The sequence below is a fragment of the Pinus tabuliformis genome, chromosome Q (genome assembly GCF_031772625.1).
Source record: "Pinus tabuliformis cultivar Carrire ecotype Pingquan chromosome Q, CPIR1, whole genome shotgun sequence".
Classification (NCBI taxonomy): Eukaryota; Viridiplantae; Streptophyta; class Pinopsida; order Pinales; family Pinaceae; genus Pinus; species Pinus tabuliformis.
The window spans coordinates 525,006,296-525,022,977 of record NC_142296.1 but is presented as its reverse complement, the minus strand read 5'-3'; the positions used below and the strand labels follow the sequence as shown (position 1 = coordinate 525,022,977).

Sequence of the window (16,682 nt, the reverse complement as noted above, 5' to 3'; positions counted from 1 at the left end):
AGAGAAATAAGTTATTTTACTTTGTATATTATCCATAAGAGGTTGTGGAGTATATGATTGTAACATTGTTTTTTTCTTCATCTAGTGGATGACCACCAATAAGTCTCCATATATGTAAAGGGAATGGATTTTTTTGAGATGGCTAAAAGGATGATGATGTAAAGGGAGAAAAGCTTTGTTATATTTTTTGTAGCAGGGCCAATATTGGAGGAGAAAGAGAGAGTATGAGAGTGATATAGATGTAAAATCCTCCTAACACCACCAAGAGATTGGGAGCCTTGGGCAGCATTGTCGAAAAAATCCCAAGGGAAATCAATGAGGATTTCAACGTCGCTAGGGGGGATGAAGAATCAAGAGAAGAGGAGGAGGGGAAAGAAGAGGAGATGGCAAGACTTTGAGAGGATTTGGGCAGGAGTCTTCAAAGATTGCAGAAGTGTGCTTGAGCCAAATTCCCCAGCTAACACACAATGACAAGTGCTTTAAGTTATCAGAGAGAGAACTAAAGATCCAACGTTTTAAACAACTTGATATGTTGTCTTTCTTCCATTCCCTTTCTTGAGGGCATGATCATTTTACTTCATTATGAACCTGTTTTAAGAAGGGACAAGTGATAAACAAGTGGGAGATCGATTATGCTTCAGATTTACAGAGCATTCAAATGTTTGGGCGTTGAAATGAGCATTTTTAAAGAGTGTCCGAAGTTGGAACTTTTTCTTTTAACATAAACTGCATAAATAGAATATATTTTGGGGAACAACTGAGTTTCCAAATAATTTCCCCCCGACATGGGGGATTTTCCATTCATGGGATTTGAGATAAATATTCATATTTCAACACATATCTCTTATGTAGGCTCTTTGTCCAGATAAATTGGTCCTCATTTTTTAATCAAGCGAATGTTTTGAGAATTTTAGGGCCTTGGTATAATTTTCACAGCCTATTGCATCCTCTCCCTCTAAACTAAGATCAAACACAGACAACTAGAAAGAGCCTGTTGAAACCTAATTTAGGGTGAAACCAAGAAGAGCCTATTGAAACCATAGGAATTTAACAAAAAGTTGTTGGTTTTTTCCTAAAATTCCCCTAGGAATCCAAACCAAGGAAGCCCAGAAAACAAGAATTGCCAATCACTGATTTACAAAGCACACGACAGCCATCCCGGGAAAACCAACAATTTCTCCAGATTCTTTTTCTCTTTTCAAAATTTTCCAATAGCCATGCCCAATCTTGAATCTGATAATTGCAGGGTTTGAGAATGAACCCTAGGTATTTAATCCCTTGTTCAATTTTTTTTTTTGAAACTTAGAGGATGTTTTCAAAAGAGGACAAGGCATATTCCGAGATAACCCAACTGTAGAGGGAGGACATTTGTTTGTTGATTTGCATATTGATGGCTTGACTGAACAACTCTAGGAGAGATTGGACATGGATAACATGATGCAAGTCCCCATTTAAGAAAATGAGGATATCATCCAAAAAGAAAAGCTGGTTCAGAAAAAAATTCAGAGAAATGAAGATATCTTTGAAGTGTCCAAAGCAAACCACTGTGGGATCATCTTGCTAAGATCTTCCAAAACAAGGAGAAAACGCAGGAGCAAGAGAGGACATCCCTAGCACAAATCCCATTTAACATTAAAGAAAGGGCGGGTAGCCCCATTGATTAGAATTGCAAAAGAGGGTGAAGTGATACAGTTAAGGGCTCAAGAGAAAAAGGAAAACGAAAACCCTAGGTGAATTAAGAGGAGACAAATAGAGAGCCAATTATTTGGATCAAATGCTTTTGAGAGATCAACTTTCAAAACAAGGGATTTTTGTTTGGAGAGGTGAATGGAATGAAGAGCTTCCTGGGCCAATCCAATGGCCTCGTAAATCTACCTCTTTGCGAGAAAACCAATTTTTTTAGAAGAGATATTGCAAGAGAGAATATGCTTCAGATGCTTAGCAAATATTTTTGTGATAATATTATAAATGGAATTACAAAGAGAGATAGGTCGAACGTGATCAAATGAAGGAGGGTTGTCTGATTTAGGAATAAGGGACAAAAAGTAGCATTGAAAGGTCCTAGCATTTAACCAGAAGAAAGAGAATATTCAACTATAAAGAGTATATCATCACCTATGAAGTCCCAACAGTTGATATAAAATTCAATTGGAGGACCATTTGGTCCTGGACTCGTGTCCTTTTGGAAACTGTGTAGGGCATCTTCCATCTCCTTATTAGAGATATCCTCCATAAGCATATCATCCTCCTACTCCACAAAACGGGGAAAGTGTTTGGCTACTTAGATGACTTTCCCAATAGTGACTTGATTTTCCTAATGTAAAATAATTTTAAAGTAGGAAATTTGTTCAAAGGAAATATCAAAGAAAGAGGTGGAAAAACCACCGGAAGGTCTCGTGATATCCCATATAGTATTTATAATTTTCCTGTGGTTTGCTACTCTGTGGAAGAACTTGGTATTATCGTCCCTTGCTGAGAGCTAGAGAGCTCGACTCTTTAAACTACATTCCTTCCCCCTTTCAAGAAGGATCACGCTCTTAGATTTCTCTAAAGCTGAGATTTGACCATGAAGGTCATCTGGGGCATCATGGGAGGGAAGTAGATTCCGTAGGGATTGAATGTTTGATTCGATATCAGAAAGGGATTTTGAGGATTCCTCACTTATTTTTCTAGCCCAATCCCCAATGATCTCCTTGGCTTTTTTGAGATTCCTCTGGAATTAGAGGGAAAGGATTCAAGATAATTGGGGGAGAGAGGGGACCAAGCAGATTTTAGCAGGGTTAACAAAGAAAGATCCTCCAACAAGCAAGCGTTTAGTTTGAATGGTTTGGGAGGTTTTTCAGGAAGAGATTCCAAATACAAGAAGATAGGCATGCAATTCGAACTTCCCGTAATAACCAACCATTGTTTGATTTTTAGTCCTGAATCCAACAATTTCTTTAATATAAGAAATATATCTAGTCTTTTCACTATTCCATTTGATCTTGACCAATTGTTTGACCAGGAGGGTGAGAGATTAGACGGGAGTATGCCACAATGATTAAGGTCTTCAAAGAGGGAGACCATGAAATCATATAGGGGATCAGGTTTGGAAGAAGACCCTCAGAATTTAGAATTGCCTAGTGTAAAATTTAGATCCCCGCCTAGAATAACTTGATGAAAGTTGAAAACACAAAGACGAGCAACAACTGTCCAAAATTCTTATTAGTCAATATATTGACTGTATACATTTATGAAATGAAATAAGGAATTTAGGATTGTAGAAAGAAGGTCTACTGCTAGTTAATACCTTGAGGATCAGGCTGAGTTTAGATACAATAATTCTGGATTCTATCATGTGATAAGACCACCAAATCTCCCCATAGCGTCAATAGTCAAAACATCCCAACTTGGAAGAATAAAATGTAGAACATCTGATGCTTTTCCACCTTCTAGCATCATTTCCTAGAGGAAAATGACTTGAAGAGAGTAGTGATAGAAAAGTTCTTCAAGGCCATATTTTTGGGGGGGCTGATCAAGCCCTTATAGTTTAAAGAAAGAATTTTCATGAGGGAACGGTTGGAGGGCCAAATGCTATAAGTGCCCTTTTGATGAATGGCAATTTTCTGATTTGAATTTCGAGATGTGCCTTTTGATAAGCTTTGGAGAGGAAAGATTTTCAGTCCCTGACAGAGGTGTGGATAGTTAGATTTGCATAGAGACCAAGCCCTCCACTTGGATCTAAAGGGGGAAGAAAAGAATCAACAGGGGTGAGCGAGGAGCGGTAGCTCGAGGAATGGACATTGTATCGAGGAGGGGAGAGAGGAAAGGATGAAGGGGGGACCAAAAACTAGGGGAATGGGACAAAGATATAGAGAGGTAGAAGGGATGGAAGGCACCAGGGAGGGATGAGAGAAAAGAAGGGAGCGGGGGGCTGAAAGGGGGCTGGGGAATCGCTGAAGTAAGTCCTAAAAGAGGGATAAGGGGAACATAAGGTGAAACAGGGGGGATGGGAAGCCATCGAAAAAGAAAAATGCAACAATACACCTTGAGCCAAATGTGTTATATGTTAAAGAAAAATATGTTAAATTTGATAAGGATGAGTTTAATTTATTTTTTTTAATCATAAAAAAAAAAAAAAAAAAAACAAAACAAACAAACAAACATTTTTTTTTTGTTATTTTGATAAAATTTTAATTTTAATTATTTGTTTTTAAATATTTAAAAAAAAATTATCCATCACTAAAATCTCAATGAGAACACAATATAAAATAATTTATTTTCTCTAGGATTTTATGCTAACCCTTAATACCCAATAAAATTTAAAATTTTGAAAACACACAAATAAAATTTAAAATTTTGAAAAACACAAAATCCATTTATAAAAGATAAAGCTATTCTACCCATCAGAAAAATACCCTCATTTGGAATTTGAAAAATACATTGACTAGCCAGGGTCATTTACACGTCCTAACAAGGCTTTTCTAACCATCCAGAAATATACTCTTGTTTGGCATTTTGGTTGAAATTTCTATTTTCCTAAAATAATTTCCTTAGTATTTACAGGCTTGGTATCTCAGATCTGATATTGCATCCATCCGGAGCAGGCATTTCCTGAGTATTTACAGGTTGTAGTATCTCATATCTGCTAATTCATCCATCCGGACCAGGCATTTCCTTAGTATTTAGAGGCCGTGGTATGTCATATCTGCGAATTCATTCATCCGGAACAAGCATTTCCTTAGTATTTACAGGCCGTGATATCTCAGATCTCCTAATTCAATGATTCATCCATCCAGAGAAGATGAGATATACAATACCATAGGAATCCGGAGGCAGTTCAAGTGTTCAGGAATAACAATTCCACAAGACTGCCAGATAGTTCAATTCTTATATGCAGATCGTTAAGCTGTATAAGCTTGAGTTATTCATTGTACCTATAGCAGGTATTGCATTTTAGTAAGTAGATGTGTAAACTCTGTATAGTTAACAGCAAGAATTTATATATGTATAAATGAAAATTTAGATAAGTAACTTAAATTATAAAAATAAAAATAATACAATGAATTGGTATAAGTTTATTTCAATTTATATATATATTAATGGTTTAATAAATTTTTAGAATAAATTAAAACTATAAAAATTCATTTATTTGGAGATTGATTTAGTTTAAATATTTGGTGGCTTCATGAATGTTATAAACTCGTTCAATAATATTCAGAGATGTCAAAATTACATTTTGATCTTTATCATTGAAGAAATTCTCTTTTTTAAAATGTCATTTGATCTTATTACTGTTTGTGGACCTCCTATTTAAGGAGGGCAATCAGCTGGATCTGGCCATATGGCGCATCACTGAGACAGTCTATGGTGTGTGTCACCCTTATCTGGTTCTGGGTGACTTGGGTATATTTTGTATCTTTTGTATAAGTTATTTGGAGGCAGTTTACTGTGATTATTATGGGTATTTTTCTCCAAATTAGGAAGACATTTTTTACTGGGCAAACATACTTTTTTTGCAGCGAGACTGTGGCATACTTTTGTACAAGTTGTTTTAGACTTAGTGATTTCACGAATGCCAACATAGTTTTTTTATAAAAAATTTAATTTCTCTAATAACTATAAATTATTTTTTCTAGTAAAACTAAATAAATTATATATATAATAATAATAATAATAACATTTAAAGTAAAATTTATTCAAATAAAATAATCAATATATCAATTAAAATGTTATAATTACTAATTTAAAACCTGTTAAAAAAAGTAACATTTATTTTGATCTGCTGAAGTCTTCATAGATCTTGGATTCAAATGAAGATAATCATGGAATGTAATGATGATTTTATCCATATTTAGAATCATCATGAAATAATATGGTGTTTATTTATGAATAATTTTTGAATTAAATTGTAGAGTTCTTGATCCATATAAATTATGATGATTTTTTCGAAAATCACATGAGAAAATTTATCGACGGGTTTCGAACCAACCAATATAGTTCATCGTCAAAACAAGTCAAATTAAATTATTTAATAAAAATCACATTTAAATATCTAAAATAAATTATAAAAAGACTTAAAAAAATACACTTCCAAAACAATTAAATATAATGTAATGATCCTTTTGAATCAATTTAATACTGTGACATCAGTTTTTCCTCGTAAAATTTCAAACCTTTTCCAAAAGACCAAAAACTAAAAGTTCCACTTGTAAAAAAGAGGCTGTCAATATGTATGATTCTTTGGCTAAGCAAATTCTTAACCTTAGTTTCAGGGTCGTTGGTGTCCGTATAATTGACTGGTTTCAGAATCCCAATCTTCTATCGACTGTAATATTGACCGTAACTTCTACTTCACAGGAGAAAAATAATGTAAAACCTTGGGACTTGAGATGAGGAGGTTACCTTCCTCTTCCTCAACGTATACGCTCCCATCTGACTGAGCCTTTAGCTGCGTCTTATCCGGCATGGTCGTCACTTTGGGCTTGGAGTCATTTGAAGAAATCGTGCTGAACAAATGTTCACTGGCTTCTCCAGGCTCCAGCAGCTCTTCATTTTCGCGACACACGGTTTCTTTGACACACATTCTTTCAGAGAGCTCCGCTTCTTTCGTCATCCCAGCCTTCGCTTCTCCGTCGGTGCAAATCTCTTTATCATTTTCTACAGCTTCAAATTTGCTAATCGGGCTTGGAACCTCGTCTGCTTCTGTTTCCATTTTAAATGATTCGTCTTTAATGATTTCTTTTAAATTTCTCTCAGTTTTAACCTTCGAGCTCCTTCGAATCAGAGCACCAGAGGTTTCCTCCTCCCATTCACCCGAAAAGGCATCGATTTCAGTTTCCATGTTAACCTTCTTTGAAGTTTGAACAGAAGGTACAGTTGCATTAAGTTTCCAATTTCAGAATTGAAACAAAAATAAGGAGATGAAGAGATGGTCCAAAGCCTTGAACATGACAATGCCTGTTTTTGTAGCGGTGGAAATTTGGCCCAGTGAAAGGTAAGACTACTGCATTTAAACAATTTTCAGAGAAATCGAGTACTGCATTTAATCATCTCACCTTCATGCTCACCTAAATTTTCCGAAATAATCGCGCAAGAAATCGACTACTACATTTAATCATTTAATTTACCCACATGCCTAAATTCTTCTTAAATAACTGTCCATTAATGGTCCATACTCTTCCGCAGAGATATAGTTATCGTGAGAAGCTACCCTAGAAGTGACATAAAATCGCTTGCTTGCAATTAAGGCTCTGCTGACTCCAATTAGATGTATTTGTGTACATTTCTTTCGGAAATGAAAATCACATGGCAAATCGAAAACGAAATCTGTCCTGAACTGCGAAGTCGCTTCCAACCGTGGAATGCACACGCCGAACGCGTGAAATGGTAAAGCGACATCCATAAATACGGAAACCAATGTCCTCGCATATACATAAACTTTCCTTCGCAAGTTCCCGCAAGGCGTAGAAAAAATGCAAAATGATTCATCCTTGTTAGTGGAAGAAAATTATTCTACTTTTATGATATAAAAAACAATCCGGTCAACAAATTAAACGTATACAATTAAAACCTTATTATATATTTAAAAAGGTTTATTCACAGTTCAAAACAGAGGAGATACCGAAATCTTCGCATCCCGTCCGCTGTCGGCATGTCCGGCAGATCTGGTCAGCGGCTAACCAGCTTGTTATAGGGTATTAAATGTCTGGGAGATGCAGGCTGGATAACCCGATAACACGTCAAAACTGGGCATTAAATAAGAAATGAGAATTCGCGTGTTATCGGGTTATCCAGCCTGCATCTCCCTGGGCATTTAATGCCCTATGGCAGGCTGGTTAGCCGCTGCCGCAGATCTGACGATGATAAATGTCAATTTAGTGGTGGTAGCTTAATTATTTTATGTGGGGAGTTAAAAGGGCGTCGTATTCTAACTAGACGGAGGAATGCAGTTGTCTATAATGAGACTTTTTGGAAGCCTTTCCTGTGGGTTTTTCCGGTTAAAATCCGGCAGCAATTTATTGGAATCGCAAGTTTGATAGCTAGTTTCTGCACAATCAAAGCCTCCAGGGGTTTTCAGGGTGCTGAATCCAAATATGAAGTTAAAAAACCATTTTAACTGCAACAAATCAAGATTTAACCTCAATTTCTTCCACCGGATTCCGTCACCGGAATCTCCAAAAAGTCGCATTATAGACAACTCCTAGAGGAATTGCTCAGAAAGTTATGGAAATTTCGATTATATTTAGAGAAAATTTAACAAGGATTTTTGTGAATTTCAAAATTTTGGAATTTCAAAATTTTGGGTGTACTAGACATTTTTGATGGTGCTGAATCCATTTCCACCATCAAAAACATACATGATTCAAACACTACCCCAAATTCGAATCACTTTTGGCCATCTATTATTTAATTATTTTATGTTCCAGCTGAAATTTAGTGAAACAATTTTGATTTTTATGATAGAGTTTTTTAATCAAATTTGTAATTTTTTAATAAATCTAATAAAAAGCTTATTTGAAATATAAAGTTTGTAAATCAAATTTGTAATTTTCTAATATATTTGATTAGAAAAATTGTAAAAAAAAAACTTTTAATATTTAGAATACAATTAAAATTAACACATATTGACAGATTAAATTAATAATTGATTTATTATTTTTTTTTTTATTTAATAATATTATATTCTTATCCAATTAAATGAAAAAACAGTGAACCAATTACCTTCATGTATAGTGCTCTGGTTTTATTTATTAACACAAATATATAAAATAACTTTCAAATATGGTTTCTTTGAAGGCGGAAATTATGCAAAGCGTGTTCAATGCCTTGCCAAGATCTGGTGCACTCTGACACAAAGTCACTATTGGCTTGTTTGCTTCTTTTTTTTGAAAAGAGGGTGAAAAGACACCCCCATTCCTGGAGAGTACATAAATTTCCACACAAGTAACATTATAAATATTAAATATCATTTTAGGTAAGCATGAATCACCAATGGTGATTTTGTTAAATGACTCTGACATCGACTGATATGGTTTCATAAAACATATTTTAGGGTAAACAAATTAGCGATGTGGTGAATAATATGTATGGTTGGGTGTAAAGGTCTTTTTTTGCTGCGAGTGCGCTCTGCTGGTAGCGCGCGCCGGCCCTAGGACGATTTCTGCTGCGCATCAACGTGTCCTGGGCCTTGGCCCCTGCCATGGCCCCTCCGGATCAGCCACAGGAGGACCTCGATCCTCAAAGAGCTTTCTCGGATCTGATCAAATCACTCCCTCCTCAGCAACCCAAGCCAACAACTTCGAAATTTGTGAAAAAGCTTGACATTCTCCAGGAAGTTCTGCTGCCTCCAACCCTCCCTCGCATGGCAACAATTTCTCTTGCAGAGAAAGGTCTTATAGGACAGTTTACAGGCCTCTGGCTTTCCCCAAGAACAATTCAGAAATGGGTCGAACGAAATTGGATGGTTAAGATCTCAGGGAAGATTTCGATCAAATTTTGCGGAAGAGGGTATTATACATTCCATTTCGAAACCAAAGCAGACAAGGATCTGATATTTAGAAATGGACCATACTTCATGGATTCCAGGGGTCTCTACCTCAACAAATGGACCCCGGACTTCGACCCGGAACTGGATATCCCCAATGCTGTGCCAGTCTGGGTCCGTCTCCCTCACTTGCCTCTTCACTGCTGGGGAGATGAGTCGGTGCGAGCCATAGGAAACGCTGTCGGCAAATACATCGATCGTAGCGAGCCCAAGGACAACATGCAAGCCTGTGCTAGGATATGCGTTGAAGTGGACCTTGGTCGAGGACTGCCGGAAGCAATAATGTTAAAAGTGGACGACTGGAGCCATATTCAGCAGCTGGATTACGAACAGATACCGTTTAAATGCAAGGTATGTCACGAGTACGGGCATTTTGCTAATAGATGTACTAAAACTGTAAATGCAGAGACGGAAGAGCAAGATGGACAATGGGAACCTGTCAAAAAAAAGAAATCAGCCCCTCCTCTTAAGCCATCCAAGGACTCTGGCAATCCTGGGCCATCTATACAACGCCCCTTCTCCCCGCCCTCCAATCCCTCTGAAACCCTTACACCTAATCCTCCCCTTCCCCTCTCTTCCAATCCTTTTTTGATCCTTTCCACAGATGACTCCGCCCCTGATATTCCTTCTTCCGAGCCCCCTCCTTCCCTTCAACCTCAGACCACCTCTTCTCAACCCCCCTTCGAGTCCCTTTCTTCAAGGATTACCAGAAGCTCCTCTAAAGAGCATGGAGCACCCAGTGATTCATTCAAAAAAATAGGTCCAGGCAGAAAACCGCTCAACAACATAAGGAGGAGAATGCCCAAAAGGACATAGCATTGGGAACGCAAACTCCAATAGAATCCTTTATCCATGGACATCAAGAGAAATAAATAAGTGGTAAAGACCAAGAGAGGCGAGCACCTCTCCGCACGCCCAATGCACCATGTTGAAAATCCTTTCATGGAATAGCAGGGGTTTAGGGCACCCCTCTAAAATTGCAGCCCTGAGAGATCTGATTCACAATGAGAAGCCAGAAATAATGCTGATACAAGAAACAAAACAAGATCAACATGAAATGAAAAAAATTATAGAACAACAGAAGAGATTCTCGAGCAACATCAGCGAATCTAGAGGAGCCTCGGGAGGCATTGCTACCATTTGGGACAACAGCAAATGGACTTGCACTGCAGCAAACTCTCATTAGAATTGGATTAGAACTACTCTCGACAGCGACACAGGTAGCCAGACAGTGACCATTTACAATGTTTATGTTCCCAACCACTATAGAGAAAAGGAAACTTGCTGGGATGACTTGAAAAATAGCATTGATGGAGAAAGCAATCCAAATATTATAGTTGCAAGTGATCTTAACCTAATACTGCATGCAAATGAAAAAAGGGGAGGCACTTTTACTCCAGATCCGTTTAGAGAGCGCCTGGAGGACATCATCTAGGACAATGATTTAGTGGATATCATTCCCAAAAATCGCAGATATACTTGGAGCAATCGCAGAATTGGCAGTGGCAATATAATGGAAAGATTAGACAGGTTTTTAGTTAATATATCGCTCCTCTCAAACTTCTCTGTAGGATACTCTAATGTCCTCAGCACATCTGCCTCTGATCATTACCCAATCACCTTAACTCTGGAAAACCACCGCCCTCTTGGGCCCATTCCATTCAAATTCAGCCCTCTTTGGAGTCAGATACCTGCGGTCAAAGAAATTGTTAAGGAAACGTGGATCCAGCATGTGGAAGGCTTGCCAAGTTTCATTTGGGAAACGAAATTAAAAAGAACCAAGAAGGCTTTAAAAGATTGGGCCAAAGAGAGATACCAAGAACCAGAGGAGAACAAAAAGAGAGTTAAAAATGAGCTAGAAGAAGTGCAGGCAAGAATTGAAGAACATGGATTAACACAACAAAGCAAAGAGCAAGAAAGTGAATTATACGAACAGCTGAGCAGAATAAATAGGGAAGAAGAAATCAAATGGCGCATAAAATCCAGACAGTTATGGCTTCAAGAGGGAGATAAAAACACTGCTTACTTTCACAAACAGGCCACAACCCGGAAGCTTAGAAACAATGTCAATACAATCCTGGACAGTGAAGGAAATCAACATAATACTCAAGAGGCTATAAAGAAGGTAGCTTCTAAACACTATAAGGACCTGCTGACCGAGGATAAAGGAATAGAAGACTATGTCGACCTGCTTAAGCACATGCCCAAAGGAGTTGCAAAGGAAATGAACGATAGCATCAATAAAGATATCGAAGAAGAAGAAATCAAAAGAGCAATATGGTCTTTGCATCCTGATAAATCGTCAGGACCTGACGTTTCCCTATTTGTTTCCACAGGGAATACTGGAATGTGATCAAAAAAGACCTATCTAAGATGATCCGATGGGTCCAAAGAAAAAAGAAGATTGGAGGATTCACCAACTCTACATTCTTAGCCCTCATCCCCAAAGAAAACCGTCCTTCTTCCTTCTCCAGATTCAGACCCATATCCCTTTGCAATTCTTCATACAAAATCCTAACCAAAATTTTAGCCACAAGATTAAAATCCCTCCTTCCCACCTTGATATCTGAAAACCAAGGAGGCTTTTTGCCGAACAGACATATCACTGACTCCATCCTTCTCGTCCAAGAAGCCATCCATTCAAGTCTATCCAGAAAAGAAAAAGGATTTGTCTTAAAGCTTGACCTAGCGAATGCCTTCGACAGAGTCAGGAATTCCTTCTTATTTGTTGTCCTTACAAAGATGGGCTTCGGAACCTCCTTCATTAATCTCATTGCAGCATGCATATTCGGTCCCTGGATATCCCCCTTGATCAATGGTAGACCATGTGAAGCTTTCCAATCCTCCCGGGGTCTAAGACAGGGATGTCCTCTCTCCCCCTACCTTTTCATTCTTATGGCAGAATCTTTCAGTCAAGCTCTGGATCACAACAGAAGAGTTGGACTCATAACTGGCATCAATTATGGGACTGGAGTTAAAAATATTAACCACTCCCAATTCGCTGATGACACCCTGCTAATAGGAGGCGCCTCCATCACAATTGCAAAAAGGTTCAAGAAATTACTAGATCAGTTTATGGATTACTCGGGAGGACAGGTAAATCAGTTCAAAAGTTGTATCTATGGATGGAATACGACAAATCAAACTATCCACAGCATTGCCAACATTTTCGGGGTTCCTTGTAAAATCAATTGGACCCATTTCTCATACTTGGGCATGCCAGTTAGTCTAGGACCTTTGAAAGCTGATACCTGGAATGGGATCATAGACAAAGTAAAAAGGAAAGTGCAGCAATGGGGAACAATATGGCTCAATCATGCGGGCAGACTCATTCTCCTTAAGTCAGGTATCACCTCCTTACCTCTTTATCGTTTCTCTTTATATCAGGCTCCTACCATCTTTCATCATAAATTGGAAGCTGCCCTTCGCCAATTCCTATGGCAAGGGGGTAAGAGCGACAAAAGCAAGTTCAGTTTAGTCAAATGGAAGCAGGTTATACAAACTCAAGAAAGAGGAGGACTTGGCATAAGAGCACCAAAATTCTTGAATTTGGCTTTTGGTGCGAAAATTGTTTGGAGGCTAATAACAGGGCCTCCAATGTGGTGGAAAAGAGTATTGGAGGTCAAATATCTAAGCTTTCCCAGGCAGCAGCTTCTTGACTCCAATATTCCAAATAGAGACTCAACCAAAATCTGGAGGCTATGTAAACAATCTCTGCCCATGATGATCCAGAATATATCGAAAGTCCCAGGGGGAGGAGATATCATAAACTTTGGGGCTGATAAAATATTGGGACACCAGCCTCTGAATACGCACAAAGAAGCCAAGCCAATCATTAAGTTTCTTAACGAGGAAGGTATTTACAATCTAGCGCAAATCTCCAGTTGGGATCCTCACTCCCGTACCTGGATAGGCTGGACCTTCCCTGAAATTCCTAACGCTTTAGAGCCCAGCCTCCGCTGCCTAAAGAACCTCCTTCACAACAAAGCCCCCATTAAAGAAAATGAAGCAGATGGCTTTCGTTGGGACTCTTCTAGGACCGAATACACAGTCAAAGAAGGCCATCAACAAATTTGCAACAACACCTTCCAATTCAATATATGGCCTCACTGGAAATTAGCTTGGAGCGCAGAATCTATCCCAAAAATAAAATTCTTCATATGGCTTCTTCTGAGAGGCAAAATTTTAACAACAGAAAATTTAAAAAGAAGGGGTATCAATGGACCCTCCAGATGTCCCAACTGTTGCCAAGCTGAAGAGACGATGTATCATCTATTCATAGAATGTCCATTTGCTGCTGATTGTTGGAGAAAGATGTCTCTCATTGGAGCTATAAACTGGGACCCTCAGAACACCATAGCAGAGACAATATACAAGTGGAGGAAAAGTTGTCCTTGGAAAGAAAAAAGAAATCACTTGGTGAAAAGAGTATGGAATGCTCTTCCCCACACCTTGCTGTGGCGAATCTGGCTTGCCAGGAACAATTTTTTTTTCAAGCTAAGAGTACAAATACTCGAACCACATGCAACAAAGCCAAAACTCTTGCCTTGGAAACTATCTCAAACAACACCAAAGGCAAAATTGATGCTACACAGTACAGTGTTGAGGAGCGAGACATAATTAGTTACATCTTGCACAGGCAGTGCAAAGTACCAGAAGGCAATAGGAGAGAAGTTCAGAACAAAGAAGAAATCAAGTCTTGGAAAATCAGACTAAAAGAGCAGGACTTCGCCAATTGGATTCAAAAGAGTAACTGCTATTCCCTGTTTTTTGATGGGGCTTCCAAATCGAATCCTAAGATAGCTGGAGCAGGGGGATTGATCACAAAACCCAAAGGGGAATGCATCCTTCACTACGAGTGGAGTCTTGGGGAGGTCTCGAACAACAAAGCCGAAGCTCTGGCTTTGTTTCAAGGTCTAACCCAGTTAGGCAAAATGGGAATTAAAAAAGCTCAGGTATTTGGGGATTCCTCAATCGTAATCCGATTAATGGCGTAGCAGCAAAACTCCCCCAACATTCTGCTTCAACAAGTAAATAAGCGAAACCATATCCTTCATCATATGATGGATGACATCAAATATTTCCATATCCTTCGAAATCTCAACAAAAAGGCAGATGAACACGCCAACAACGCGTGTGGAAGACCCGCCGGCACCTTCAGATGAAACTCCAGGGAATCGATCCAATATCTGCCATGATCTCAATGGATATCTCCCGCTACAAGATTAAATCCGGTGTCAGGCCTGATAATTGTCCTTTTTATTGGGCCGGGACTGTCATCAGCATGGGGGTAATACATGGACGCGACGACTGCAGAAGACACAGCAATCATGTTAACTTCATCATGCCCGCCGGCATATCTTTCCCCAGATTTGTATATCTGAGACTCTTGGACTCTTTTTAGATTCGCCAGCAGACTCCCCTTCAGCTTCCCGTGACTAGTCATTCCAGCTCCCGCCTAATTTATCCCCAGCTCTGCTATATAATTATCATCCCTCTTCCCTTCTCTGGCACTATCTTACTCTCTTTCGTGAATCCCTCTCTTTCCCGCTGTAAGCCTCTCTTGTCCCCTGGTTCTTGCAGAAAACTCCTTCTACTCTGTCTTAATCTCAGTGATTGCCTGGGTTTGAATGTCTGGAGTTTAGCAAGCAGGTGCTCCTCTCAGCTGCTCTGGATCTATGTTGCGCTCCTCATCCATAGCGCCCCAAAGTCCGCTTTTCTGTATACTTCCCCTGCTTTATGTGCTCTCTGGTCTCTTATAATCTTAACTCCCGCTGCCCTTTTTATCACCCCCGCTCTGTTTGACTGCCGCGTTTTTATCATTCTTCTCTCTCCTTCCTGTTTCTTTACCCCCTTATCAATCCCAATGGACCGAAGTGAAGACTGTCTGCATTGTTCAGACTTGCAAGTTGAACTCGAAGAAGTTAGAGACCAGCAACGCAATTTGGAGAATTAGCAAAAGATTCTCAAAACAAGGCTGGAAGACCAGAACCGCATTCTGAATGAAAAATACAGAGCTGAAATAGATCTGTTTTTGCACAGGGTGTCTTCATTGCATGAACAGTTTCGTCATTTAGCAAATCGCTACAGCCATGCAGAAGAATCAATTTCAATTCTACAATGGATGATGGATAAACGAAACAAAGCGGCACCCAGCTCCTCAAGTGCCAAACAACCTGAAGCGGACCCGCAGCCAGAGGAATCTACTGCAAGACAAATTAGCCATATTGAAATCGACTAAAATGGTCTTTAAATGTAAATTTTGGTTATCTCAGTTCGTAAGAATCTATAGCAGCTATAGTAGTTTTAGAATTAGAACAAGTAGAAAAAGGGTAATAGAGAGAGTCTCATTTTGTAACTCTATTGACCCAAGCTGTTTCCGGCATTTATTGTATCTTCGGAGCGCTGACTCCTCTATTTTATTTCAGACCTTGATATAACACCCGACTTTGTAAAAAAAAAAAATGTATGGTTGGGTGTAGTGTATTATTGTATATGTTTGAAATATATAACTTTAAATTCAAATGGCGTATAGTTTAAAGTGTATTTAGTATTCCTGTGCATATTCTTTGTCCAATTGTGTTTCAACGTATATTTAAAGGTGTATTTAGTATTGTTTGTCCACTTATTTTTCAATTTATATTTAAAGGTGTATTTAGTATTTTTGTGCACATTGGACCAATATTGTTGGTAGATGGTAGATTTATGTTGTTAATTTTTTTTTTACAAATTATTACATAAATATCATAGGAATGAATCTATAAATTTTGATAGAGGAATGAATTGAGTGAGTTTAATTTAATTTAGTGACAAATTATTTTGACTTTATAAATTTACTATAAAAAGGTTAAATATCTAATGAGTGGGATTATGGTAAATTGGAATTAGTACTATCAAAATTTAAATTGTTTAGATTTTTAACTATTTTTTTATAATGTTCTATATCTTGTGAGTTGTAGAGAAAGTTGTTATTTAATTTATGCTATTGATAGCAAGGTCATTCTATTTTTACTTGTTTAATGGAAAATGGAAAATTGAAGTAAGCCTTTGCAACACAGTTGTCATGATAAGACCAGAGGATAAGAAATTATTGATGTTGAAAAGCACAAGTGCTTGAGCATAGAATTTCTACCTTGTACACCATGCTGAAGGTACA

The 16,682-nt window shown here is 38.3% G+C and overlaps 1 protein-coding gene across 1 annotated transcript; it reads left to right on the top strand.

The window, feature by feature from the left end:
- The first annotated feature begins 11,039 nt into the window (after window positions 1-11,039).
- Window positions 11,040-11,879, top strand: LOC149220518 (uncharacterized). The gene has a single exon (XM_089387128.1). The coding sequence runs from the start codon at window positions 11,040-11,042 to the stop codon at window positions 11,877-11,879; it is 840 nt and encodes a 279-aa protein (XP_089243254.1).
- Window positions 11,880-16,682: the final 4,803 nt, after the last annotated feature.